This window comes from Zootoca vivipara, chromosome 1, assembly GCF_965207765.1.
Source record: "Zootoca vivipara chromosome 1, rZooViv2.hap1.1, whole genome shotgun sequence".
Classification (NCBI taxonomy): domain Eukaryota; kingdom Metazoa; phylum Chordata; class Lepidosauria; order Squamata; family Lacertidae; genus Zootoca; species Zootoca vivipara.
The window spans coordinates 21,167,165-21,195,007 of NC_142582.1; the positions used below are offsets into that span (position 1 = coordinate 21,167,165).

General features: G+C 46.6%; 1 protein-coding gene across 1 annotated transcript in view; it reads right to left on the reverse strand.

Annotated features, from left to right (window-relative positions):
- The window catches only part of PDE11A (phosphodiesterase 11A), a 163,192-nt gene that overhangs the window by 50,440 nt on the left and 84,909 nt on the right, over positions 1-27,843 (reverse strand). Inside the window, exons 11-12 of the mRNA XM_035112278.3 lie at positions 3,939-4,085; positions 3,721-3,828 (exon numbers count right to left, since the gene is read on the reverse strand). Coding sequence (XP_034968169.3) covers positions 3,721-3,828; positions 3,939-4,085 — 255 coding nt within the window. The remainder of the gene's footprint in view (positions 1-3,720; positions 3,829-3,938; positions 4,086-27,843) is intronic.

The window sequence follows — 27,843 nt, forward strand, 5'->3', positions numbered from 1 at the left end:
TGGGATTAAAATGTGCAAATCTTCAGTCCCATTTAAATCCATGCATCTTAAATCCATGCATCTTAAATTCTCCCCTTCATGGATCAATGCCTTGTCGTGGCGAAGGGGCTTGAATAACTCAAGAGAAGCTATGAGCTATGCCATGCAGGGCCACCCAAGATGGACAGGTCATAGTGGAGAGTTTTGACTAAACGTGATCCACCTGGAGAAGGAACTGGCAAGCCACTCCAGTATCCCTGCCAAGAAAACTCCATGGACAAAGACAACAGGCATATAAAAGTTATGACGCTGGAAGATGAGCCCCTCAGGTCGGAAGGCGTCCAACATGCTACTGAGGAAGAGCGGAGGACAAGTACAAGTAGATTCAGAGCTGATGAAGCGGCTGGGCCAAAGCCGAAAGGACGCTCAGTTGCGGATATGCCTGGAAGCGAAAGGAAGCGAAAGGAAAGTCCGATGCTGTAAAGAAAAATATTGCATAGGAACCTGGAATGTAAGAACCATGAGTGGAGGTAAGCTGGATGTGGTCAAAAATGAGATGACAAGAATAAATATCGACATCCTGGGCATCAGCGAACTAAAATGGAAGGGAATGGGCGAATTTAGTTCGGGTGACTATCATATCTACTACTGTGGGCAAGAATCCTGTAGCAGAAATGGAGTGGCCCTCATAGTCAACAAAAGAGTGGCAAAAGCTGTAATGGGATGCAATCTCAAAAATGACAGAATGATCTCGATACGAATCCAAGGCAGACCTTTTAACATCACAGTAATCCAAGTTTATGCACCAACTACCGGTGCTGAAGAAAGTGAAATTGACCAATTCTATGAAGACCTACAACACCTTCTAGAAATGACACCAAAGAAGGATGTTCTTCTCATTACAGGGGACTGGAATGCTAAAGTAGGGAATCAAGAGATAAAAGGAACAACTGGCAAGTTTGGCCTTGGAGTTCAAAATGAAGCAGGGCAAAGGCTAATAGAGTTCTGTCAAGAGAACAAACTGGTCATCACAAACACTCTCTTCCAACAACACAAGAGACGACTCTACACATGGATATCACCAAATGGGCAGCATCGAAATCAGATTGATTATATTCTCTGCAGCCAAAGATGGAGAAGCTCTATACAGTCAGCAAAAACAAGACCTGGAGCTGACTGTAACTCAGATCATCAGCTTCTTATAGCAAAATTCCAGCTTAAACTGAAGAAAGTAGGAAAAACCACTGGGCCAGTAAGATACAATCTGAATCAAATCCCTTATGAATACACAGTGGAAGTGAGGAACAGGTTTAAGGATTTAGATTTGGTGGACAGAGTGCCTGAAGAACTATGGATGGAGGCTCGTAACATTATACAGGAGGCAGCAACGAAAACCATCCCAAGGAAAAAGAAATGCAAGAAAGCAAAATGGCTATCCAACGAGGCCTTACAAATAGCGGAGGAGAGGAGGCAAGCAAAATGCAAGGGAGATAGGGAAAGATACAGGAAGCTGAATGCAGATTTCCAAAAAACAGCAAGGAGAGACAAGAGGGTCTTCTTAAATGAGCAATGCAAAGAAATAGAGGAAAACAATAGAATGGGGAAAACCAGAGATCTGTTCAAGAAAATTGGAGATATGAAAGGAACATTTCGTACAAAGATTACCATAATCAAGGACAAAAGTGGTAAGGACCTAACAGAAGCAGAAGACATCAAGAAGAGGTGGCAAGAATACACAGAGGAATTATACCAGAAAGATATGGAGGTCTCGTACACCCCAGGTAGTGTGGTTGCTGATCTTGAGCCAGACATCTTGGAGAGTGAAGTCAAATGGGCCTTAGAAAGCACTGCTAATAACAAGGCCAGTGGAAGTGATGATATTCCAGCTGAACTATTTAAAATTTTAAAAGATGATGCTGTTAAGGTGCTACACCCAATATGCCAGCAAGTTTGGAAAACTCAGCAATGGCCAGAGGATTGGAGAAGATCAGTCTACATCCCAATTCCAAAGAAGGGCAGTGCCAAAGAATGCTCCAACTACCGCACAATTGCGCTCATTTCACACGCTAGCAAGGTTATGCTTAAAATTCTACAAGGCAGGCTTAGGCAGTATGTGGACCGAGAACTCCCAGAAGTGCAAGCTGGATTTCGAAAGGGCAGAGGAACCAGAGACCAAATAGCAAACATGCGCTGGATTATGGAGAAAGCTAGAGAGTTCCAGAAAAACGTCTACTTCTGCTTCATTGACTATGCAAAAGCCTTTGACTGTGTCGACCACAGCAAACTATGGCAAGTTCTTAAAGAAATGGGAGTGCCTGATCACCTCATCTGTCTCCTGAGAAATCTCTATGTGGGACAAGAAGCTACAGTTAGAACTGGATATGGAACAACTGATTGGTTCAAAATTGGGAAAGGAGTACGACAAGGTTGTATATTGTCTCCCTGCTTATTTAACTTATATGCAGAATTCATCATGCGAAAGGCTGGACTAGATGAATCCCAAGCCGGAATTAAGATTGCCGGAAGAAATATCAACAACCTCAGATATGCAGATGACACAACCTTGATGGCAGAAAGCGAGGAGGAATTAAAGAACCTTTTAATGAGGGTGAAAGAGGAGAGCGCAAAATATGGTCTGAAGCTCAACATCAAAAAAACCAAGATCATGGCCACTGGTCCCATCACCTCCTGGCAAATAGAAGGGGAAGAAATGGAGGCAGTGAGAGATTTTACTTTCTTGGGCTCCTTGATCACTGCAGATGGTGACAGCAGTCACGAAATTAAAAGACGCCTGCTTCTTGGGAGAAAAGCAATGACAAACCTAGACAGCATCTTAAAAAGCAGAGACATCACCTTGCCGACAAAGGTCCGTATAGTTAAAGCTATGGTTTTCCCAGTAGTGATGTATGGAAGTGAGAGCTGGACCATAAAGAAGGCTGATCGCCGAAGAATTGATGCTTTTGAATTATGGTGCTGGAGGAGACTCTTGAGAGTCCCATGGACTGCTAGAAGATCAAACCTATCCATTCTTAAGGAAATCAGCCCTGAGTGCTCCCTGGAAGGACAGATCGTGAAGCTGAGGCTCCAATACTTTGGCCACCTCATGAGAAGAGAAGAATCCTTGGAAAAGACCCTGATGTTGGGAAAGATTGAGGGCACTAGGAGAAGGGGACGACAGAGGACAAGATGGATGGACAGTGTTCTCGAAGCTACAAACATGAGTTTGACCAAACTGCGGGAGGCAGTGCAAGACAGGAGTGCCTGGCGTGCTATGGTCCATGGGGTCACGAAGAGTCGGACACGACTAAACGACTAAACAACAACAACAATCTTAAATTCTATGGTTGCATGCCCAAGTCCTACTTTCCTCAATGGGACCAGCACGCTGAACTTTCTCTGGATTGCAGGCACATTGGCAGAGTGGGGATTTTATGAAGCAATGACTTCTAGGCTATATATATGTGTGTAAAACCCATTATTTTAAGATTAGGTTCTATAACAATAAGGTCAGTATCATACAACTGCCATCTGTGGTTCCATTCTTTCACAGTGTTCAAACCCTGTCAAATGTTGCCAAATAAGTGCTGCCAAATTAGGTATCAAATAAGGACCCTTTATTCTCTTGGGCGCTTATATCTCATTTTAATTTTTCATGCCATATTAGCAAAGGGGAAGAGGAAATAAATGTTCAGACAACAACAGGGATAGTATCATAAGAAGCATGGCACTCAAGATACTCACCGTTAACATGGCAAACATGAGCTGGCACACATTGAAAGCGTGCCTCCAGTTGTGGTACAGGACCATTCGGTAATTCTTCCTCACTGTCAAAAGCCACCGACACAACGTCTGAAATGGAAAAGTACAAATCGCATCAGGGACACTTAACACGGACAAATGGGCACAACCACCGCCAAAACCAAAGCAGCACCGGTTATCTCCGCACAGCAGATGGTTACCTCATAGTCAATTTTAAATTTCTGCACCATTCCAAGCTCCATGAACATCCGAAGGGCTGCAGTTATCATGGCGTCCGTGTCGAGGGAGAAGTCGTCAAAATGGATGTTGTCTATGCCAAGCTCTGACACAAGTGGGATGTTTGCTGCCTGGAATTACCCAAAGACAATGAGAAAACTTCTCGCGCGCAGCTCGGGCTCTTTCTCGCCACACTTTCTTAGAACAAGCGTTTCCCAAATCCGTTTAGACAACCTAGAAATGGCAATTGCAAAATGTATGGTGGAAATCTGGGAAGGGAGAGAAAGCTATGAACTGGAAGTGCAATCCCACTAGTATCAAAACTGCAACAAGATCCATTCTGTTAAATCTGGGATGGGAAACCTGTGGGCCCTCTAGATGTTGTTGCAGCATGGCCAATGCTGAGGGATGGCAGGTGTTTTAGTCTAACAACCCCTGGAGCGCCACAGGTTCTCCATGACTTAAATGGAGACTGCCTAGAAACTTCATTGAAATAGCATTTGGACAAATGGCTGTGTCCTATGTATGCTCAGCAGAATAAGTATGTCCTGCTTCACAGGTTATGTTTTATGAATGCTGCTCCACCCCCTACAAAAGGAACGTGTAAAGTACCGGTAGTCCTGAGCTAGCATTTCAAGAGCTGTCAGCTCTACAGCAGCTGCAATGGATTTGCATTACGAGACAAACTGGCAATTCTAAACCTCGGGAGTTAAGTGGCGAAGGGAAATTTCGGAGTCTTTAAAATGCTCGTCTTTCCAAAGTTGCATCAAACACACCCCTTGGTGAATCAGCATATGAAGATATTTGGGTACTGCGCTGGCATGGATTGTATGAAACTCCATGTGACTGCAGGGCAGTTTTGAAAGTTACACACCAGTGCTGGCAACAGATTCGAAAGTTAAAAACCAGCACGTGCCATTGCTCTCACAGCTGGCTTGAAGTGCTTGCTTGTCATATCTGCAAGGGCAACTGCCCAGAAAGGTTGCATAATCTGTAGATGGGAATATGGTCTGTGCAACTTTCCTGGACAAGTGCTGGCAACTGACTTCCAAGCATACAGTGCAGGTAACTGGCAGTGATTGTTTGTACTGTCCAGAGCTACTCTGAGGCAACGAGTGTGGTAAAAAAATTGGCAATAAAATGATCATATCGGAAGTATGAATTTTCTTAGTGCTGTAGCTTGAATAAACTATCAGGATTTTTCAGGTGGAGAAATAACCGATGAACATCATAAACTGATGAACAAAACATGTCAAAGACTTTTAAAAAAATGACAGGTTTTATATTTTACGAGGTTTTACCACCTTATGTTTAGAAAGAAGTGCCATAGTCCAAAATAACCACTGAATTAATAGCCAAGGGGTAACATTTGTATAAAATAACCATTTGCTTTACAGCAGCAGTAAAAGGAATGGCAGAATTATGGACGAAGGTTGGAAAGTAATTTGAATAATGCAGAAAAGGAGAAATATTATCTGTGTACAACATCTATTGTCATTCTACATTTGAAGTGAAGCATTGCAAGTTTATAAAGAAGAAAACCATAGAAATTACAGCACTGGGGGTGGGGGGGATTAACTTAATATATGCATGTTTAAAGTCCCAAAAAGGCGTTTAGATCTCAGATCTTGTATACTAACAAAATAGTTGTCATTATGAAAGGTAGGAGGAGTGGAGAGAGGATCCAAATTTTGCAGGACCCCCTGGGAAGGGTTGCAATACATCTCTGTGTGCTCTGTGTGCAAACACACATTGGACACAACCCAGTAATGGATCATCACAGTCAAATGCCACAGAAAGCAAAGGAAACAGACTTAGGGCTGAATGAAACATAATGCAGGGGGTGGATTCCTGCATTTCAACATGCATTTCACACACACACACACACACACACACACACACACACACACACACACACGAGGAGCCTCAATGGCACCCCTCTGGAGGCGTCACGTGGGACAAAAACAACCTCTGCTAGCTCCCCCGTAGCTACGACACTGCTTTTTGAGTTGAGGTGACTGGAACTGTACACAGTATTCCAAGTGCGGTCACACCACTGATTGATATTTTCAGTCCCTTTCCTCATACAGTCATACCTTGGAAGTTGAACGGAATCAACTCCAGAAGTCCATTCGACTTCCAAAATGTTTGGAAATCAAAGTGTGGCTTCCGATTCACTGCAGGGAGCTCCTGTAGCCAATTGGAAGCCGCGGAAGCCCCATTGGACGTTCGGGTTCCAAAAATACTTCGCAAACCGGAACACTCATTTCTGGGTTTGTGGCATTCGGGAGCCAAAATGTCCGAGTACCAAGGCATTCAGGATCCAAGGTATGACTGTAATCCATAACACGGAATCCTCCTTTTTCTAACAACCGCCGCATACTGGGAAGGCACCTTCATCAAACGACACACTTTGACCCCAAGGTCTTGTTGTGCGCATCAGTCACACTAATCTTCTACCTTAACACAGCAAGAAGCATGAGACATCATAGAGCTAATCTACGTATTTATTTATTCACACACACACTATGTACAGACAAAGGATTCATGGCATCCTTTCTCTTCAGCTCTGAGAGAAAAACAGGCAGAAGTAAAAGCAAAAGTACAGTACAATAGCTAATGCAGCAGAAGAGATAAGACTGTCTTCCGTTCCCACACTCTTCCCAGACAGGCATGTGATTTACACCAATCTCATCTGCAGCATCAGAGACATGAAATACTAACAGTTCACAGCCACACTGCCGGTCTTGGACATTGCCTAGCTACCACATTGTACCATCATGACGTAGCACCACGTGAGCTGGGCCTCTGTTGTCCATTGGCCTCCATTAATGATGACAGCATCAACTTTGTTTACAGATAACAGGTCCTCAAATCTGTACTGGATCCGTTGGGTATATATATCTTGCACCTGGGTCATCTTCCTACCGCCCCCCCCCCAAAAAAACCCCAACCACCTTTGATTTGTCCAGCTTTGGTTTTATATTGGGATAAACAAGGGCATGAGTGTGTCTGATTGTTTTCCAGCAGAAAAATAACACAGGATTCAGCCCACATCCAAGAATGTTGTAGTCGTCATCCAATTCACAGCTGCTTTTAGTAAGAGGCATGGCTAGTCACACAACACACAATCTAAACAATTATTCTTTTTGCTTGTTTGTTGTGAAATATTGCAATTAGGAGTCAAACGCTTCTTGTTTCCATCTCATGCTTGATGTACTAGATTCGATTTAAAAGGCGCACATCTCTCTCTCTCTCTCTCTCTCTCTGGAATCTGTATCTAATTGTTTCAGCCAAGGGATACCTAAACACCGAGAGCAAACTTGGTTTTAAAGGCCTCCATCTGTTACTATGTCCTGCTGACTGATGGCGTCTCTCTGCCCTTCACAATGCTGAATCAGCAACTCCTTGTGATAGATCTGCTGCGGTTAGTCTCTAAAGGAAACTTCCTAAGACAACCTGAAGTAAAATGAGCAAATGGGGAACAGAATAAATGGGAGATCATACCTAGCTTCTAATCTGCTTCGGTACAGAACTCGTGTTTGTTTTCTTGTACCTTCTGTAAGCATTTATCTTTTCATTCATCAGCACGCTGCTGGTTTCGTCAAATCCAGGTTTCTGAATCTGTGAGCACCTTGTAATACTACTACTAATAATTTATTATTTACATGCTGCCCATCTGACTGGGTTGCCCCAGTCACTCTGGGCGGCTTCCAACAAATTAAACACATAAAGCACAGTAAAACATTGAACATTAAAAACTTCCCACTACAGGGCTGCCTTCAGATGTCTTCTAAAAGTCAGATAGTTGTTTTTTTCCTTGCATCTGATGGGAGGGTGCTCCACAGGGCAGGTGCTACTACCGAGAAGGCCCTACAATGTAGTCTAATGAATGTAGTCCATTGTGTAAAATCATAGCTGCCAAGTATCCCGTATCCGCCGGGAAAACCCCTTTTTTCTTACTGTTTCCCGACGGTCTCCCGTTTGGTGATAAATCCCGGCATTCTCCCTTAAATTCGCTTCTTCCCGGCGGCCATTTTTCTGGTGCCGCTTTGCCCTTCTATGGGCACCAGAAAATGGCGCTGGCGGCGCCGGAAGTCGCTTCCGCGCATGACCGGAAGTTGCGTGACGCGACTTCCGGTGGCGCTTCGCCCTTCTATGGGCATCAGAAAATGGCGGCGCCGCCGCCGGAAGTCGCTTTTACGTGTTTCCGGTCATGCGCGGAAGCGACTTCCGGCGCTGGCGCCGCCATTTTCTGATGCCCATAGAAGGGCGAAGCGCCACCGGAAGTTGCGTCACGCAACTTCCAGTCATGCGCGCGCTGCCGATCCCGGATCTTTACGACCCGGACTTGGCAGCTATGGTAAAATAAGAGTGCTTTTTTCAACTGAACATATATTGCTTTAGATCAGGCATCCCCAAACTTCAGCCCTCCAGATGTTTTGGACTACAATTCCCATCATCCCTGACCACTGGTCTTGTTAGCTAGGGATCATGGGAGTTGTAGGCCAAAACATCTGGAGGGCCGCGGTTTGGGGATGCCCGCTTTAGATAAATTAAGGGGCAGGAAACATATAGGATTCGGAGTAAAAGGGAACAGAATAAGGCAGGGGTAGGCTTATTTTAAGCTTGCAGGATCTGCTTTGGTTTGTTACAAGAATCCCAAAGTCCATCAACCAGAACCAGGTTCACACTTACTTATTATTATATTAACATAGTTGCTGGGTTGGGTTGGAGTTTTTTTTGGGGGGGGGGAGCATGTCACATGATTTACCCACTATTCCAGAATAACATACTCAAAAACTAGCTTTTTATTCTCCCATAAAAATCCCAACCTTTAAAAAAAAATCCAGAATGAATCATCGATGTTTTCATTTGTGTGAAATGGTGAGAACCACCTTATTTTCTGTGTAGAGGAAGTGGGAGTTGGTGGGCATAATTTGGGGAAACATCTGTTTTGCACCACTTTGCTCTGACCTGTGCAAGCTGTCAGTTTGTCTGTCCCAGGTCTAGGTGAAGAGCCTATTCCTCTTCTTCAGTAACATAATGGCTCCCTTGCTAAGGGTACATATTCATACCAGCATTCATCTCTGCTTTACCCATATATATATATATATATATATATATATATATATATATATATATATATTCCTCATTGTCCTTTGGCATTCCAAACCACTATTCACATATTTCCTTGTCCAAATCTGTATTTCCTTCTCATTATTATGACTAATGTTAAGGATTCAGGTAGGCAGCTGTGTTGGTCTGACGCAGTCGAAATAAACAAATAAATTGTCTAGTAGAACCTTAGAGACCAACTAAGTTTGTTCTGGGTATAAGCTTTCATGTGCACACACACTTCTGAAGAATCTGAAGACTTCTGTGTATCTGAAGAAGTGTGTGTGCACACGAAAGCTTATACCCAGAACAAACTTAGTTGGTCTCTAAGGTGCTACTGGACAAATTTATTTATTTGTTTGTTTAATGTTGAGGAATAACCCTAAGCGTTCACACCCTTCTTCCATGCAACACTGACTATGCTAGAATCCAAGCTTGGGCTGTGTTTGTGTTGTTTTCACCATTTCATTGCTGTGTGTGTGTGCGCGCGCGCATCATGGGAATAGGGATTCAAACCCCAGCATTGGAAGAAACAGAGTGAGTGCACCTCAAACAGGAGTGTGAACACAGTTTTGGAGTGAGAGAAGAGAAAAAGTTTCACTTCTATGGGATTTGTATGCAACCGAAGAAGTTCCATATCTGGTTTTCAGGTGGTGAAAGAGTGTGTGTATTAATACAGCCAGCTGAATAATGAAGTAGAAATTCAGTGCTGTTTTTTAAAAAATCTCTAATAGCATGGAGGAGAGATATTATGTGAAGTAAGGTACACTATGTAAAGGTTAATACTTTTTTAATAAGGTTGTTTTCATATTATTATTATTATTATTAGTTGTTGTTGTTGTTGAATAAATGAAGCACAAAGCAAGTTAAAGATAGGGTTGGGCGCTATATAGATTGCACAAGCCATGCAAGTACAAATCATTAAGAAGAAATGTTTCGACTTAAAAGAATTATATTCCACATTGCAGTTTGTGTTATTATATTGGAGGATTATGTGTTGAGGCCAACAGCATCCTTGAAAGAAGGGAAATTTGGTACATCCATGTTTTAGGTACCACATAAAACTTCAAAGGGAAAGAGAAAATCATCCTTCAAACAGCCTTTTCCGGAAAGAAGGGAAGACAGGAATGTAAACGTCTCCCAACGCCGCACAGGTTCATCACGCATTATTTCCCCCACATTATTTGGAAGCCTGTCTTTATTTGGAAGAGAGCAACAAGCAGCTTTCTCAGCTGCACAGATATCTTGGTTTCAGCTCTGCTCAACCTGTGCAACAAACGGCTACGGCTCTGGAAACAAAGGAGAGGGGAGAAGCTTCAGAGGCAGTATGCTCTCTGCTTGTCCTCTGCAGACAAGAATACTTTTAGTAATGGAATTGTATGTTCTCCACACACACCCCACCCCTGCTCAGCCCTTCCCCTGCTGTGCAGCTCTGGCTTTAAAAGCCACCTCAGCGTCCAAACAGGCACTATGGTATCAGGAACAACTGAGCCAGAAAAAGCAAATTACATGTATTCAGAGCACATCAATTAACATTGCCCTCATGCAGCTTCAAATGTGCCACAAGCACTTACAGCAGGAGGCATTGCCGACCTTGGCCGCTCCTGCAAGTATTTTTTTTTTTTTTTGCATGAATTAAATGTTACAGAGCATCTGAACCAGAATCTCTCTCTCTCTCTCTCTCTCTCTCTCTCTCTCTCTCTCTCTCTCTCTCTCTCTCTCTCTCTCTCTCTCTCTCACACACACACACACACACACACACACAAGTGCATCAGACATCATACATATAGACCTTTTTTTACCAGCAACATCTGCTGCGATTCAAACAGAAATGTCAAGTTTTTCTTACTATTTGGAAAGGTAGGAGGAGAGACAATAGGAACAGATACTCATTGCTTGAAGTAAAAAGCCACGTTTGTGCCAGTAACATGGATGGAAGAAAACCAGCACACCCCGGGCCCCATCTACACTATGAATTTATACTGGTTTTGTTTATTTCTACTGGTTTAACTGCTGTGGATTCTTCCACAGAATTTTAGGTCTGCAAACAAGGGTGTAGCTGCCCCCTCCCCGATCAGGTAAAACGACAGAAATAGTTAACTGACCAATCATGTTGGTTCTGCCCCCCCTAACAAAAATGCTGGCTACGCCCATGTCTGCAAAGTCATCCACATTGGCTCTGCCCACCGACTCATTCCAGTACAAATCAAGTAGATACAGGGAAAGAGCTCTTTTAATCTTCTCCTCCACAATGTGAACCAAGCAACATTATTCAGTCATTCCATATCATGGACAAAGGACTCTTTAAATCCCTTGCTTGGTTGACATCTGTCTGTCTTGAGAGAAAATGGGGTGCACCTCTGGAGGCGAAGTCAAACTGCTGCATTAACAGCACCAAAGTGACCTCTCCGGGGCACAAGCCTGGGCTGTGTATATGGAAGTCCTGGGATACTCAGGTGACAACCCCACCCCCCGGCCTCACTGATGTGGTCCAAAGAAAAGGAAAACAGTATGTTTGGCACCAGCTTGCCTCCAGGCATACAAGGAGGTGCCATCCAACCATCCTAGGGACTCCGTTCTGGATTTATGTAGGATTTACTCCTTAGGCCTTTCATCTCCTGAGGATATCTTGCAAGGCAGCAGAGGTTTAGGATCAAAGTTTTCCTCATCCTAGATGGGCTACATTCCCAGGTGGATGAGCCCCATCCATCCCTCGCTTCCCTCTACAGCAGGCACGTCCAACTTCCAAGGGACTGCAATCTACTCCCACTATAAAAAAATACCTGGCAGTGATCTACCCATTGGATTGACCAGAGTTCTTGAGCTTTTTTTTAGGGAGGATGAGCCAAAGAAAGTTGTTGAGGTTGGGGGGTGGGGCGCGGCAATCAGGATCATGTGATCGACCAGGACCCCTGCCTTTTTGACTGTTGGACCCACTAGTGCAGGGGTCGGCAAGGTTTATGGGAGATCATCCGTGGGCTGGACTGGTGCACACGATGCCAGAAATTGCACCTGCACATGTCTGCGGCACTGGAAATTGCTTCTGCGCATGCGACGCCGAAAATTGCGCCTGCGCAGAAGCGATTTTCAGCATCTGGACATGCACAGACACATTTTCTGGTATCTGCGCGTGCGCAGACGCCATTTCCGGCGGCACTCGGCGAGTCCCCGCATCGTGATGCGCTGGTTTAGCACAGTGCGTGGGGGACGTGCCGAGTGGGCGGCTCCGTTTGGGGGGGGCTCATGGGCTGGTAAACCGGTCTTTGTGGGCTGCATCCAGCCCATGGGCCGCATGTTGCGGACCCCTGCACTAGTGGGTCTCCTCTGCTCAATGAGCAGACAAATTACCAGCTTACCCTTATGCTAATTACAACAGGTAAACGGTGAACTACCTTGTTCTTCCTTTGTTCACTTTCTGCCTCAGGCAAATACGATGGCAAACTCTGCTGCTGTTCACCCTGGGACAGGTTGTGACCTTCAAGAGTTTTAGGTGGCATAGGAGAAATGCTTTTTCAGCTACATACCTTACGGTAGCTGTAACAATTATAGTTCCCTGAGACAGCAATACTGTGAGTTAAATCCCATTGAACTAAATGGGAGTTTACTCCTGAGTAGGCAGGCCTATGATTTCATTGCTCTTCTCTCACTTTACTCAACTCTTTCAAGAAAACAGTAATAATCCTAGCTTCAGCTACCATTTGTTTAGGTTGCAATGTAAAGAGACCCTTTAGGCAAGCCTAACAGCTTGTGCTTTTAAGCTACACCCTAGAAACACCACCAGAATTCAAAAGGTGTGTTTGTGTGTGTGTGTAAGAATCAGTCGTAGAATGCAAGTTATCAGGTTACAATGAAAAGTTTCTTTTCTCCATGCATGCATACAAAGCAGTTCAGCAGATGGGCGTAATACACAGCTATTGCTCTGGCAACACCTATTGCCATATGCCTGCTCTTTGCCAGTGTCACACTGCAGTCTGGATTGCATGGGCTCATCTGCGAGGGTGACAGGTGGGTGGGTGGGTCCTGCGGAATGGGCAGTGGTTTGAACCGGATGACTGTTTCCACCATCCCTTCTCTTTCCCTCATGGTGATGTATTTACCCCCTGCGTGAAAAGACCACCAAGACATATTTTTCAGCATGAAAACTGTTAACATTTTATAGCATCCTCTATGGGGCTGGCTGTTTGCTCCTCTGAGCTGAAAGCAACATACTCTGTAGAATGCGCTTATCACAGGGTTAGCCGAACAGATTTTGGTTCCTGGAGGAAAATAAGGAAATGAGCTCTTGCTGTAACACACTGAGGTATTGTTGTGTATTGAGTCAAAGGATTTTATATCTGTATTATTATTGTCTGTATTTGCATTAGGATAAAGTAACTGCCTTTTGGTTTCAGAGGGTACAGCTACTATTGGTTCATTTAAGCTGCTGTATTTGGATCCTCTGTCTTATTGGTTTCCTCCAAAAGGCAGCACTGTGATTGCTTGATATTGTTCCCTCCAAAATGTATCCCTTCCTAGCTAGTCCCCTGTCCCTATAAATGTAGCTTTCCTCTCCTCAGTCTTCAGTCTTGTTCACTGTAATAAAGAGCTGTTACTAGAGAACTGTCTCCAGCATGTTTTGTCAAGAGAGCTGAAATCACAAACCCCACGTCACAACAACTGGCGACGAAGGTGGGATCCGGAATGCTGAGGAGCGGTTAAACACAACCCTGCCTCAGAGTCCGGATTGCAGCTGAGAACAAGACTCACTGGCCAGCTGAGAAGACGACCCTGCCCGCTAGGACAATGGAGAGTCCAAGGGTATTGGAGCCCTTCCAGCCATCAGAGCCCCACACCTGGGAAGACTACGTCGAACACTTCGAGTTCTTTGCAGTGGCTCAAGGGATCACCGATGCCAGCAAAAGAAGGGCCACATTCCTGAGCTACTGTGGGCCCGAGACCTTCAAGCTGGCCAAGGCATTACTTGCTCCAGCGAAGCTGAGTGAGACATCTCTCAAAGATATTCTTGCCTGCCTAACAAGCCACTTGGCGCCTACTGAGACCAAGATGGCCCGGCGGATGGAGTTCCATAAGAGGCAGCAGCATGCTGGGGAGTCTGTATCCACATTTCTGGCTGAACTCCGGAAGCTCGCTCAGCACTGCGGCTTCCAAAATCTGGAAGAGACTCTCCTGGATCGGTTTATTGGTGGTCTGAGCAGCAAGAAAGCCAGAAGACGCATCGTGGCTAAAGAAGAGGTTACCCTTGCTTCAGCCTTGAAAGAGGCCACCGCCACGGAGAATTATGAAAGAGAGGAGCTTGATGCCAGTCGCAAGGCCACTAAGCCACAGATAGAAGTTGCGCATGCCATGGACGAGCTAGAGGCTACTCCGAGCCAGAGCCCAGTCCGTGGGGTCGAGTCGGTGCGTCAGGCCTGCACAGTGCACAGAGATCGCTGAGGCAGTTGCCCAGGTTGTGGCGGAAACCATGAAAGGAAGAGTTGTCGTTTCAGGGATGCTATCTGCCGGACGTGCGGAAAGACGGGTCACATCGCCAGGGTCTGTAGATCGGCGGCGTCGGGAGCGACAGGAGCACCTAGACTGGAGCACCGCAGACCGCCCACAGCAACTCGTTTTCTAAAGGACTGCCACTACGTAACGGAGATCAACGGGAGGGCCGTGCAGTTTCCAGCGCAAGGCAAGGCACACGTCAAGGTGAAGATTGAGGGTCAGCAGTGCGACATGGAGGTGGACTCCGGATCCGCATTCACCATCGTGTCGGACCAGACCGCGAAGACATTCTTCCCCAGGGGTAAGTTGCCCCCTCTGGAGCCCTTTCCGGCAACCTTGCAGTCGTACTCAGCAGGCCGCATCCATGTTATGGGAATGTGTGCCGTGACAGTACAGTTCCGGGACAAACAGGCTGTACTCAAACTGGTGATTGCGAAGGGCAGTCGCCCCAGTCTCCTGGGCACTGACTGGTTCCCTGCCCTGGGACTGAGTATCTCAGGGCTTAATTCAATCCAAACCTGCCCTGAGATGAGTGAGGTATTATGCAAGGAATTTGCTGGTCTCTTTAATGGAAAACTGGGTTGTTATAAAGGGCCCCCAGTTGACTTCGAGTTGGACCCCGGGGTGGCTCCAATCCGACTCAAACCAAGGCGAGTGCCATTTGCACTGCAACCCAAGATCGAGGCAGAGCTGGATAAATTGGTCAAGCAGGGAGTTCTCTCACCCGTGGACTCTGCTAAGTGGGAGACTCCAATCGTCACACCCCTTAAAGCAAATGGGGAAGTCAGGATATGTGCAGATTACAAATGTACTATCAATAAGGCACTCAGGGGAAACTCATACCCCATTCCAGTCGTATCACATCTGTTGGCTAAACTGGCTGGGGGCAAGGTGTTCGCCAAAATTGACCTGGCACAAGCTTACCAACAGCTGCCAGTAACCCCACAATCAGCGGAAGCACAGACTATTGTCACACATAAAGGGGCGTTCAGAGTTAACAGATTACAGTTCGGAGTTTGTGTGGCCCCAGGGATTTTTCAAGGGCTCATGGAACGCCTGTTAAGAGGTCTGCCGGGGGTCTTGCCATTTTTTGATGATGTTTTGATTGCTGGAAAAGACCCACAGGAACTGGTTGCGCGTGTCCGTGCAGTGTTGCTCAAGTTCAAGGAGGTGGGGTTGCAACTGAAAAAAGAAAAATGCAGTTTTGGGGTGCCAACTGTGGATTTCTTGGGGTTTAAAATTGATGCATCAGGCATCCACCCCACAGATGCTAAGATTAAGGCCATCATCGAGGCACCATGACCACAGAACAAGACGGAGTTGCAGTCATTCCTGGGACTTATTAACTTTTATCATTCGTTCTTACCCCAGAAAGCTTCGGTAGCTGAACCATTACATAGACTATTGCAGAAAAAGAATGTGTGGCGATGGGGGCGGGAGCAGCAGAAGGCTTTTGACTCCTTGCGAGGAATGCTGAGTAGCAGGAGCGTCCTTGCTCATTATGATGAGTCAAAGCCGCTGGTCCTGGCATGTGATGCCTCTCAATACGGTCTGGGGGCTGTGCTGAGTCATAGGGAACCGGATGGGTCGGAAAAGCCCATCTCTTTCTATTCCCGTACGTTGTCGCCCACAGAGCGCAACTATGCTCAAATTGATAAAGAGGCACTGGCTATTGTGTCCGGAATCAAAAGGTTCTATGATTATTTGTACGGTCGCCATTTCTCCATTGAAACGGACCACAAACCACTGTTAGGGTTGTTCAACCCAAACAAACAAACGCCACAAATTCTCTCCCCCAGAATGTTGCGTTGGTCAATATTCCTGAATGGGTTCCAGTACACCTTGACCCATGTGCCGGGGAAACAGTTGTGCCATGCTGATGCGCTGAGTCGATTGCCCCTTCCTGGCGGGAGCAATGAGGATCCTGCTCCGGCGGAGACATTATGATGCTAGAAACACTTCCGGGGGCTCCTGTAACAGCTACGGATATAGCTGAGAAAACTAGGAAAGATGCTGTTCTCTCCCGTGTGCTCACTTGGGTGGGGAGGGGGTGGCCAGGTGGTCCGCATGAAGAAAAATTCAGGCCTTATGCGACAAGGCAGCACGAATTGTCCATGCATAAGGGTTGTCTCCTATGGGGAGATAGGGTGATAATCCCAGCACCACTGAGAAACAGGGTTCTTGAGACGCTTCACATGGGACACCCGGGAATGGTCAGGATGAAGTCGCTAGCCCGATGTTATGTGTGGTGGCCTGGAATGGACCAGAACATAGAACAATGGGTACGAACATGCAAGGCATGCCAAGAGGTGCGGCCAGAAGTGGCCAGAGCACCAGTCCACTGGTGGGAGCAGTCCAGGACTCCCTGGAGCCGGCTGCACATAGATTTTGCTGGGCCATTCCAAGGGAAGGTCTTTTTGGTTATCGTTGATGCATATTCCAAATGGTTAGAAGTGGCGATGGTCCCTAGCATGGCATCAGCTGCCGTAATCAAGGTGTTGAGGCAGCTGTTTGCTACCCACGGGTTACCTGAGACCATTGTATCAGATAATGGGGCAGCTTTTGTATCCCAAGAATTCAGGGCATTCTTGGCTGATAACTTTATAAGAGGGGTCACATCCGCGCCCTTTCACCCATCCTCCAATGGGCAGGCTGAGCGCATGGTAAGAACAGCCAAAGAATCCATTGCGCGCTTAATGGAGGGTAACTGGTCGGCTCGCATTGCGCGAATGTTATTTTTGCAGCATGTGCGACGCCGTGTACTGCGACGGGCAAGTCGCCAGCCGAGCTGCTCTTAGGTAGAAGACTGGTAACGGTGCTGGATTATGTCCACCCAGATAAAATGCCAAACCGTAATTCAAGAGCAACCCCCCAGGCTGAGACTGACACAACAAGGTATCTCGCCCCTGAAGATCTGGTCTGGGTGAGGAACTATTCACGAGGTCCGCGGTGGGTGGCCGGTGTGATCACCCGGGCTAGTGGACCTGTGTCCTATTATGTGACCTTGGAAAATGGGCAAGTTTGGAAGAGACATATAGATCAGCTGAGGCGCCGGGCGCTCAGCAGGGAGGAGTCAGATAATTCATCCCTGGCTAATGACGCACAGCTGCAAGACCAGAGTGAAAATGGTCCAGAGGTACAGTCACCAGGGGCTTCAGCAAATGAACCAGGGTCTGCTAGTCCTCATGATGACGAGGTACAGGTCGGGGACCCTGAGATGTCTGGGACTCCATCTGTTCCTGATGAAACCCCTATAGCAGCCCCTCCACCACAGGTAACACCCAATCCAGAACCTGCAACACCTGTTGTCAGGAGATCAGGTAGAAGTTGTAGGACCCCACAGTACCTGAGGGATTACGTCTGCTGTGCTCACTAGGGGGGGAGGGGTGTTGTGTATTGAGTCAAAGGATTTTATATCTGTATTATTATTGTCTGTATTTGCATTAGGATAAAGTAACTGCCTTTTGGTTCCAGAGGGTACAGCTACTATTGGTTCATTTAAGCTGCTGTATTTGGATCCTCTGTCTTATTGGTTTCCTCCAAAAGGCAGCACTGTGATTGCTTGATATTGTTCCCTCCAAAATGTATCCCTTCCTAGCTAGTCCCCTGTCCCTATAAATGTAGCTTTCCTCTCCTCAGTCTTCAGTCTTGTTCACTGTAATAAAGAGCTGTTACTAGAGAACTGTCTCCAGCATGTTTTGTCAAGAGAGCTGAAATCACAAACCCCACGTCACAACAGGTATTATGCACATTTACTGGGAAATCAGTCGCACTGCTTACTTGCTAGGACTGGGTTGGCATCTGTGCTAGGGGAGAGCTAGAAGCTTAGTTGGTAGAGCACGAGACTCTTAATTCCAGGACTGTGGGTTCGAGGCCCATATTGGGTGAAAGATTCCTGCATTGCAAGGGGTTGGGCTAGAAGTTTATATGTTTGGACTGGACCAAGATCATCCAGTGATCTCTGTGGCTAAATGGAAATCTAGTCAGGTCACATCCAATACTCTAACCTAGGAGTGAGGGACCTCTGGCTTGTCACAGGTCCCAGTTTGGCCCACAAGGCAGTTTTCCCCCAAGCCACAGCCACTTGCCCCCACACCTCATTGATCAGCACGAAAAAAATACATCACTGTTGTTTACTGGAGGGTTCTCCCATCCCCTGATAAGAAAATAGGGTTAGGATGTAGAATGGCCAGGTGAAAAAGGGAAGAAGAGAACTTCTGCACCATTAAATACCTGCAAAGGGGAATGTCATGCTTAAATTTCCTCCTCCTACACGGCTATTAAAGTTGCCAAGGCCCTGCCCTCTTCTTCACCTGCCTGCCCTCAACTGAATTGCTTGCATGCCCCTTTCTGTAGTAATAAGATAATGACATTGGGGGGGGGATTTGGCTCCTAAAAGAAAACCCATGATGAAGTGCAAATTTCCCTTTGCCCCCCCCCCGTAGCCATCATCAAAAAAGGGAAAAAGGAAATAGACCGTAAAAGACATTACATTTTATCTCTCTGATTCTGTATCAACAGCTACAAGGCTCCTTCTAAGTACTGCCTGGAGGCGATGTGCGCTTCAAGCCAGCAAGATAATTGCAAGCGACCCAGGGACCAAGCCTAGGGAGCAAGAAACGTACTCTTTTGGGCAGGGGTGGGGTGAGATGAGGGGGTGTTGCTGGCTCAGGCTACAACCCTATTACAACGAATGAGAAAATGAAGCCAAATTTTAGATCACAGCAAACAAAGTAACATTTATTTTACAATCTATTAAGTTCCAAAATATGTGGCGCAAGTGCCTGAGGAAATGGAAGAAGAAGCTTCTAAATGGCTGCTTTACACATCCCACAGATCTTTAGAGATTTTTCCTCCTGAAATGTTGCGTTTGAAAGGAAAAAACCAAAAACTTTAAGTCTATTTTTCGAAAAGAGTATGGAGGAATTATTGTTTTGTTTGTCATTATGTATTTTTATATTGTAAACCACGCTGTGATCTTCTGATGGGGCAGTTTATAAATGTAATACGTTCCAGTAAGTGTTCAATTTTGGACCAAGAACAGTTAACCCACCTCAGTCAACCACATTCCACTGGGATAAAAAAGATTTAACTACTTCTGATTAAAACCTGTTCACACCCTGGACTAGGTGGTTCAAAATCGGAACGTGTAGTTTTATAAATTGGCATTGTTATAAGGAGGCTATTATTGGACTGTAATTGAAAACTAATTACAATTTACTATTAAAAAAAACCTAAATCGGAATGTGTGCATCGGGTCCAATTTGAAACTGGAATTAAAACATATTGAAGGGAGAAACCTGAAGGTTAGGATAGAGAGAGAGAGGTATGAGGGCAAAAACAAGTGACTTTACCTACGTCAGTGGTTAGAATGTTGGACTAAAACCCGAGAGACCAAAGTTCTAACAGCCACTCAAGTCATGAAGCTCCCCAGTTGTTATGAGAATCAAAACTTGAGGTCCTTAGAAGAAAGTTTGTCTGAGCTAAGTCACAAGCTCAGATTTAGGCAATGTGCTAAAACGAACCTCAGCTTAGCTCAGCACAGCATCAACATGACTGGGGAGAAGCAAAGTGGTGGCAATCTTCTCTATGGGAGACACACATTTTGCTCATCCGTGCAAAGTTTTTGTTTGGCTCAGCATTGCCTGTGACTGAGGGCATTGCATTTGCAAACTGTTGAAAGGACATCTGGTCCAAAGCGCATCATGAACATTAACTGTTTATTCTTGTTTCCGTGGTGTCCTACAGTTTCTACACTTCCTCTACTTAACAAAGAGATATTCCTCATTGCTGGAAAGGTGCATAGGGATTAAGCAGGAAGATTTCCAGCTAGCCACTGCAGCTTTATTACTGTAAAAAAGAAAAGTTATTGTGTCATGCCAGGCTAGCAGATGACAGGAAGAGTTTATGCAAATGAATGATGGGAGTAGGTTCCCCCCCCACCAAAGAGGGGGGGGAATCCTATTTTCAGAACTTGACTTGATTGACAACTGCGGCTGAAACTTCTTTGACTGAATATAAATCAAATTAAGAGCATCTTCGAACACTGAACATGCATTTGCATGCAAGCACTAGTAAAACAAGGAAGGCTGCCCTACAAAATATGCTTTATCTATCTCTTATTCTTCTCAGCCTTCATCAAATTCTAGTGAGGCATATTTTGTTTGTAAGCATACCCTGTGGGCTTGAGCTATAAACTGCATTGTTAAATCACATCTTAAGCAGGGTGATAGTGAACTTAATTTCCCCCTAATGTCATCTACTTTCAAGGGGGGGGGGAGAAACCCACACACGGCTCACCTGATTTGAATGTAAAGAAGCAGAAAGAATGTAGTTGGTCAAGGGAGCCATGGACTCAAAAATGTTGAAAACCTCTGTTGTAACCCATTTGTATCATACATGAGCCCCATTGAGCACCATACCCACTGCATGCTTCAACACTGGTGATCTTTGTTTCTTCCAGTACACTGGTTCAGGACGCAAGGGAGAAACGTGCTAAGAGGAAGGCACACTTGGCAAATCCACACCGTGATCAACTCCTGCCCAGAAACCAACGTCCCCACTGTGGAAGGACGTGTGAATCCAGAATTGGCCTCCACAATCACTTACGGACTCATTGTTAAAACCGTTTTTATGGAAGACAACCTTACTCGACGACAAGTGATCCCCAAAGAAGACGACGACTCACTGCATGAGAGCTGGGAATAACATTTAAATGACCCAGTCAGGGTGCGGGGGGATCTTTCCCACGGAATGAGCACATACACATTTCCTGGCAAGACGCTTATTCCGTGGCCAGGATCCACACAATCAGCACTCACCTACATGGTTGAGTCATTCAAGTATTATTCCAGCTGCATGAAAAGCAGCATGTGGCTAGTACAGAAATCTGAAAGGATTTAAATATATTTACATTACAATTTAAACAAAACCCGCTCAGTCAAACCTCACTCATGTGCCCATGTCCTTACAACCTAATGCTGCAAGCCCTCCAACATTTCTCCAATGAAAACAAGGACGTCCTAAGGATAATCAGGACATTCCAGGACCAAATCAGAAACAGGGATGGCTTCTGTAAATCCGGGACTTGGAGGGTCTGATGCTTTGAACAGCTGCACCTGAAAGCTAGCTCATAATTTCTGTGGTGTTTAATTGATCTGAATTAAAGGTATTTTGGTATTTTCCCCTCCAATGGCAAAGCAATTTTTTGGATAAGGCGTAAACAATCTCTTTCTGTGTCCAGGGACATCATCTTCAGAATTGTCACCCCACCTATTGATATATTTCCGTTACTGAGATAAAAGTACATCCTGTCCTTTAAGAAGCGTCGCCTGCTAGTCTGTTCAAATCCTGCTGCTTTTGAAGCTACAGGGGCAAGATAGCCTTGTTGACAAGCTGGCCCCCTTAACTGCTGTTGATGAAGATGCACGAGTAGGCCAAGGTGGTGTTTTTATGGCCTGCTGTCAAATGAAGAAGGAAGTGTTACATACAGCCACTGCTTAGAACAGGCACCACATTTGCAAATGTTAAAAGGGCACTGCTGCTAGCCTTAACTTGTATAAGAGAATATGCCCATGATCAGCATGCCTGATGATCATTGGAGGAATCCCAAGGACAAAAGTTTTGCCAATCTGTCAGGCTAACTTCTCTACGGTGTGTGTGTGTGTGTGTGTGAGTTGATGTATGACAAATGAAAAAGAAAAAGAAATACCACTTCTACTAGTCAGGGGTGGGACATTAAATCTATTTGTTCCAGACTTGTAAAATCATTGCATGCCAGACACAATCTGTACAATCCCCTGGCACCACAAAATGTACAGAGTATGATTAATCATATGACCTGGTCTTTATTCAAAAGAATTAGGATAAAGAAAGCATTTCCTTTAGAATCAATTATGTTGTTTTTTTTTTAACTCTGTGTTTTCCAAAATGCTGCTAACCTGGCATGCCTACTTTGTGAATCAAAATTGGAAGCGTGCGTCTCTCTTACACCTGAAAAGGTTTGCTTCAGGTGGCGCTGTGGGTTAAACCACAGAGTCTAGGGCTTGCTGATCGGAAGGTCGGCGGTTCGAATCCCTGCAATGGGGTGAGCTCCTGTTGCTCGGTCCCAGCTCCTGCCCACCTAGCAGTTCGAAAGCACATCAAAGTGCAAGTAGATAAATAGGGACTGCTTCGGCGGGAAGGTAAACGGCGTTTCCGTGCGCTGCTCTGGTTCGCCAGAAGCAGCTTTGTCATGCTGGCCACATGACCCAGAAGCTGTCTGCAGACAAACGCTGGCTCCCTCAGCCTATAGAGCAAGATGAGCGCCGCAACCCCAGAGTCGGACACGACTGGACCTGATGGTCAGGGGCCCCTTTAAGACTGTGTAAGAGAAAGCACTACCTGTTCTCAGAAGAGATGGCCTACTGTGTCCTCGGTGAATGACTATGCCCCCTCTGAGAGAAGATAGTTCTGTGACATCTCTGCACTGAAATGAATTGGAAAGGCAGAAGGAAGGGAGAGCGAAAAACGGTGCAGAAAGGAAGTCTCCTCTTTTGGGGAAGGCATTTTTGGGCGCGTGGGAAAAACCTGATTTTTAAAATCAGTTTAACTTCTTGTGAAGCACTAGCAGTTCCGTCATGGGACACTGGTGTGTCCTGACATATAGTTTTGGAAGAACTGGTTGAGGTGTTTTTCATCCACTGGTGAATAATAATAATAAAGATTAGGAGAAGAGAATTTCTAAAGAGAGGAAGCAGAGCCTGCCTAGAAGAGTGCATTTTTCGCCCTGTTTCAAACTATGAATGTGTATAAGCTAGTTGTGGTTACTTACTGGCCAGGGAAGATACTTTGTGCATGCTCAAGGCACGTCCTTCTTCATTATTATTATCATTTCATGAGTTTCAGATCTAAGCTGAATAGGGGGATGGGGAAATGATTCTGGGGCTAAACCTTTCTGATGTTGTTCTTTAGTCGTTTAGTCGTGTCCGACTCTTCGTGACCCCATGGACCATAGCACGCCAGGCACTCCTGTCTTCCACTGCCTCCCGCAGTTTGGTCAAACTCATGTTCGTAGCTTCGAGAACACAGTCCAACCATCTCATCCCATGTCGTCCCCTTCTCTAATGCCTTGTCGTGGCGAAGGGGCTTGAATAACTCAGAGAAGCTATGAGCTATGCAGGGCCACCCAAGATGGACAGGTCATAGTGGAGAGTTTTGACTAAACGTGATCCACCTGGAGAAGGAACTGGCAAGCCACTCCAGTATCCCTGCCAAGAAAACTCCATGGACAAAGACAACAGGCATATAAACCTTTCTAACAGTGCCTAATAATGACACTGCCTGTGCCTTGCGCTGACAGGGATCCAGGTTCAATCCCTGGCTACAGCCAAGAATGTGATTGCTGCAAATACATTGGATCACTCAGGATCACTCATAATCATTGCCATGTTCCCCATGCATAAGAGTACTGTGATGAATTATGGAGGAAGCATCCTTGAGATGAGTGGCATGATGATATTAACAACTGAACCAAGGGGGGATATTTCCTTTTACGTTGTCGCATTTGCAAGTATGCTTGGAGCGGTGGCAGGGTGGGGAGGGGAGGCTGCCGATGCTGCTGCCAGATTCTAGCGCCTGCCCATGTGCAAACCTTATTACGGTCCCAATTTACGTCAGCACTGCATTGCTTGGAATGTTATGCATGTCTACAGCAACTCTGCGGCTACTGTGAGACTTAACGTGGAGCAAGGATGGCACCCAGTGGCCAAACAGCTTCATCTCAGCTCTTTTGATTCTTGAAAACATTCCAGATTCCTATTTCTCTGAAGCTGCATAGCCAGAGATTCTGGTTGAAAAAGCAATGCATTTGCTTTGACCATATCTCTAGAAACCGTTTAAGAATTCCTTAGGTTTCTTACTCAAAGTAAATTTTATTTAAAATACAAAACATAGTACTGTAAATGTTAAATGTTCACACTTTCCCCCCACCCCCAACAACTCCAGTATGTATAATTAAAAAGAACTGAGCCAGAATATTACGGTGGGAGAAGGGAAGCCATGACATCCATTGAAGGGTAAAAAAATGAGGTATTTCTATCAATATTTTGCTAGGTGACCTAGTATGATCTATTAAAAGGTATTTTATAAGTAAAGGCTGATCTTTTCGACCTGATGCAGCCAGGGTATAAATAAACACTGTGTAGCAGCAAGTTTGCTTGTGTGTATATAAAATAATGGGACATCAGTACAGTTGTCGACTATCCTTAGGGGCTTGGCTATGAACTCTATTTGCGGGTGTGGTTGTGACAGCTGTCATGATGAGGTCCTATACTTGACATTCATCCCAAGCTCACTAAAGTGGCTGTGATTGTCCTTGTTTGCTCAAGTAGAAGTTATTCCACAGATTGTGAGTGGGGTGGGGGGTGGGGATTCAGGATTACCAAGACCTACTTCCTGTAAATGCTTTCCTGAGCCAAAGCATTAACAGTTCTCTTTTTTTCAACTTGAAATTGGACAGAACCAGGCTGCAGTGTCACCTCTCAGCAACCAGCCTGGGCACAAATAGCTGGGCTATGCTGGTGTTATGTACTGAGCTGAATCCTAGAACAATAGGATTCAGAATCAGCGGGAGCTACCCAATCCAACTCCAGGTGGAAGTGAATCCGCAACCTGATTGGCCTGCTGGAGCAGCCAATCAGGCGGCTGGCAGAAGTGAATCTGCTACCTGATTGGCCTGTAGGAGCAGCCAATCAGGCTGCAGGCAGAAGTCAATCCACAATATAATTGGCCCACAGGTGTAGCCCTGAAGTAGCCAATCACGCAAGGCCCATTGTGTAAATAATGTATATAAGCAGATGGTTTTGGGAAAAGAGCCATTCGTCTTCTCTTCTTCTCCTTGATGAATATGAGCTGAATAAAGAGCATGAAATTCACTCTCGACTCCGAGTATATTTCACTGGCGACGAAGGTGGGATCCTGCTGAGCTGACCGCCACCACGCACTGCACCGCAGCACCGCCACCTGCTGCACCGCTGCATCGCACCGTGCATCCAGGCTTCAGCTCCAGGACCCAAGGAACCCAGAATGGCAACCGACAGCAGCTTCTTGCCATTCAAACCAGCATCAGGAGACTGGGAAGGGTACGCCGCCCGATTCAACTTCCTCCTGCAAGCGAAAGAAGTCACCAACGATGCCATGAAGAGGGCGACATTCTTCAGCGTCTGTGGAGAGGAGACGTTTGAAATCGCCCGGGCTCTCCTTGCACCTAGAGATGTCGCTACCGTCTCTTACAAAACAATAATGGAACGGCTGAAGGAGCACTTTTCACCACAGCCCTCGGTGGTAGCTTGCCGAAATGCCTTCTACGCAAAGCGGCAAGCCCCGGGGGAAACCATAACTGGGTTTGTGACCTCCCTCCGCCAAGCCGCCCGGTTATGCAACTTCTCAGAGTTGGAGAACATGCTTCGTGACCGCCTCGTCAGTGGCCTGAGGGACGAGATGTTGCAACGACGCCTCTACGCCAAAAAAGACCTCACGTTCCAGATTGCTCTGGAGGAAGCCCTGGCAACCGAAGCCGCCGAGAGGTCAACGCAAGAGGCACGACCGGCCCCGCCATCCCAACCGAGGGTCTACCACGAAGACCTCACCGACGAATCCGAATCTGACAGGGAGGAAGTACACCGAGTACAGCGGCGCACTCAAGCAGCACACACACCACAGCAGCCTCGACGAGAAGGAGGGAACTGTGCAAGCTGCGGGGAGAACCACGAGAGGAGGACCTGTCGTTTCCGCAACGCAGAGTGCAGGCAGTGCAGAAAATTGGGACACATCGCCCGGGTGTGTCGGGCTCGACTCACCCGTCGACAAGCATCAGATGACCGACCCAGGAGCCCCAGGTCACACGGCACCATGCACCAAGGCAACTCGACGGAGATCACGGACTACCAGGTATTCCAGTTGCCCCATCCCAGCACAGAGAAAATTTATATAGAGGTACAGATAGAGGGAGCCCCATGCCGCATGGAGCTGGACACGGGTTCAACTCTATCCATAATCTCGGCCCGAACATTAAGGGAACTGTGCCCTAATGGGGGTCCCAAACTAAGGCCGGCCCCATTCACCCTCCGGGACTTCCAGAAACGTAAGGTCCCTACAATGGGGGTGGGGACCTTCAGGGTGCAATATCGAGGGCGAAAGCAACAATTGGACTTGCTGGTAGTTAAGGGCCCCTACGTTAGCTTACTGGGACTGGCATGGTTTGGACCTCTGGGGCTAGCCGTTACCGGGGTGAACCGCACTAGCTTACAAGTGGACGTGGACGCCATATGCAAAGAGTTTCCAGGGGTTTTCGATGGGGCATTGGGACGATATACAGGACCCCCCATTGCCCTACAGCTAGACCCCGCTGTACGACCCATCAGGCACAAGGCCCGCCGGGTCCCGTTCGCCCTGAAACCCCGCATAGACGAGGAATTGGACCGGCTCGTGGAGCAAGGAGTGCTGGAGCCGGTGCCCAACGCCCCCTGGGAAACTCCAATTGTCACACCCGTCAAGCCTAACGGTTCGGTCCGCATCTGTGCAGACTACAAATGCACCATAAACAAGGCTCTCACGGCCCATGCATACCCAGTGCCAGTGGTCAGCCATGTCCTCGCCACCCTGGCTGGGTCAAAAATCTTTGGCAAACTGGACTTGGCCCAAGCGTATCAACAGTTGCCTGTGGACGAAGCCACAGCAGAGGCTCAGACGATTGTGACGCACAGAGGGGCATTCAGAGTAAAGCGGCTGCAATTTGGCGTTAGCGTGGCACCAGGCATATTCCAGAATCTAATGGACTCTCTCCTTAAAGGGATTCCTGGCGTCACCCCCTTCTTCGATGATGTACTGATCGCCGGGCCCACACCAGAGGAATTTGAGGACCGCCTCCGCTCCGTCCTGCACCGTTTCCAGACGGCGGGCCTCAAGGTGAAGCGGGAAAAGTGTTTACTGGGAGTGCCGCAGGTGGACTTTCTGGGATTTAAGGTGGACGCAGAAGGGGTCCATCCAACCGGTGACAAGGTACGGGCCATTTGTGAGGCCCCAGCACCCAAGAGCAAGCCCGAACTTCAGTCATTCTTGGGACTATTGAACTTTTACCATGCCTTCCTTCCCCATAAGGCAGCGGTAGCGGAGCCCCTACACAGACTCCTAGATAAAAGGGCCCCTTGGGTGTGGGGCCAGCGACAAAGGGCCGCATTCCAGGCAGTCAAGGACTTGCTCGTCTCGAACTCGGTCTTGGCACACTTCGACGAGAGGCTGCCAGTGGTG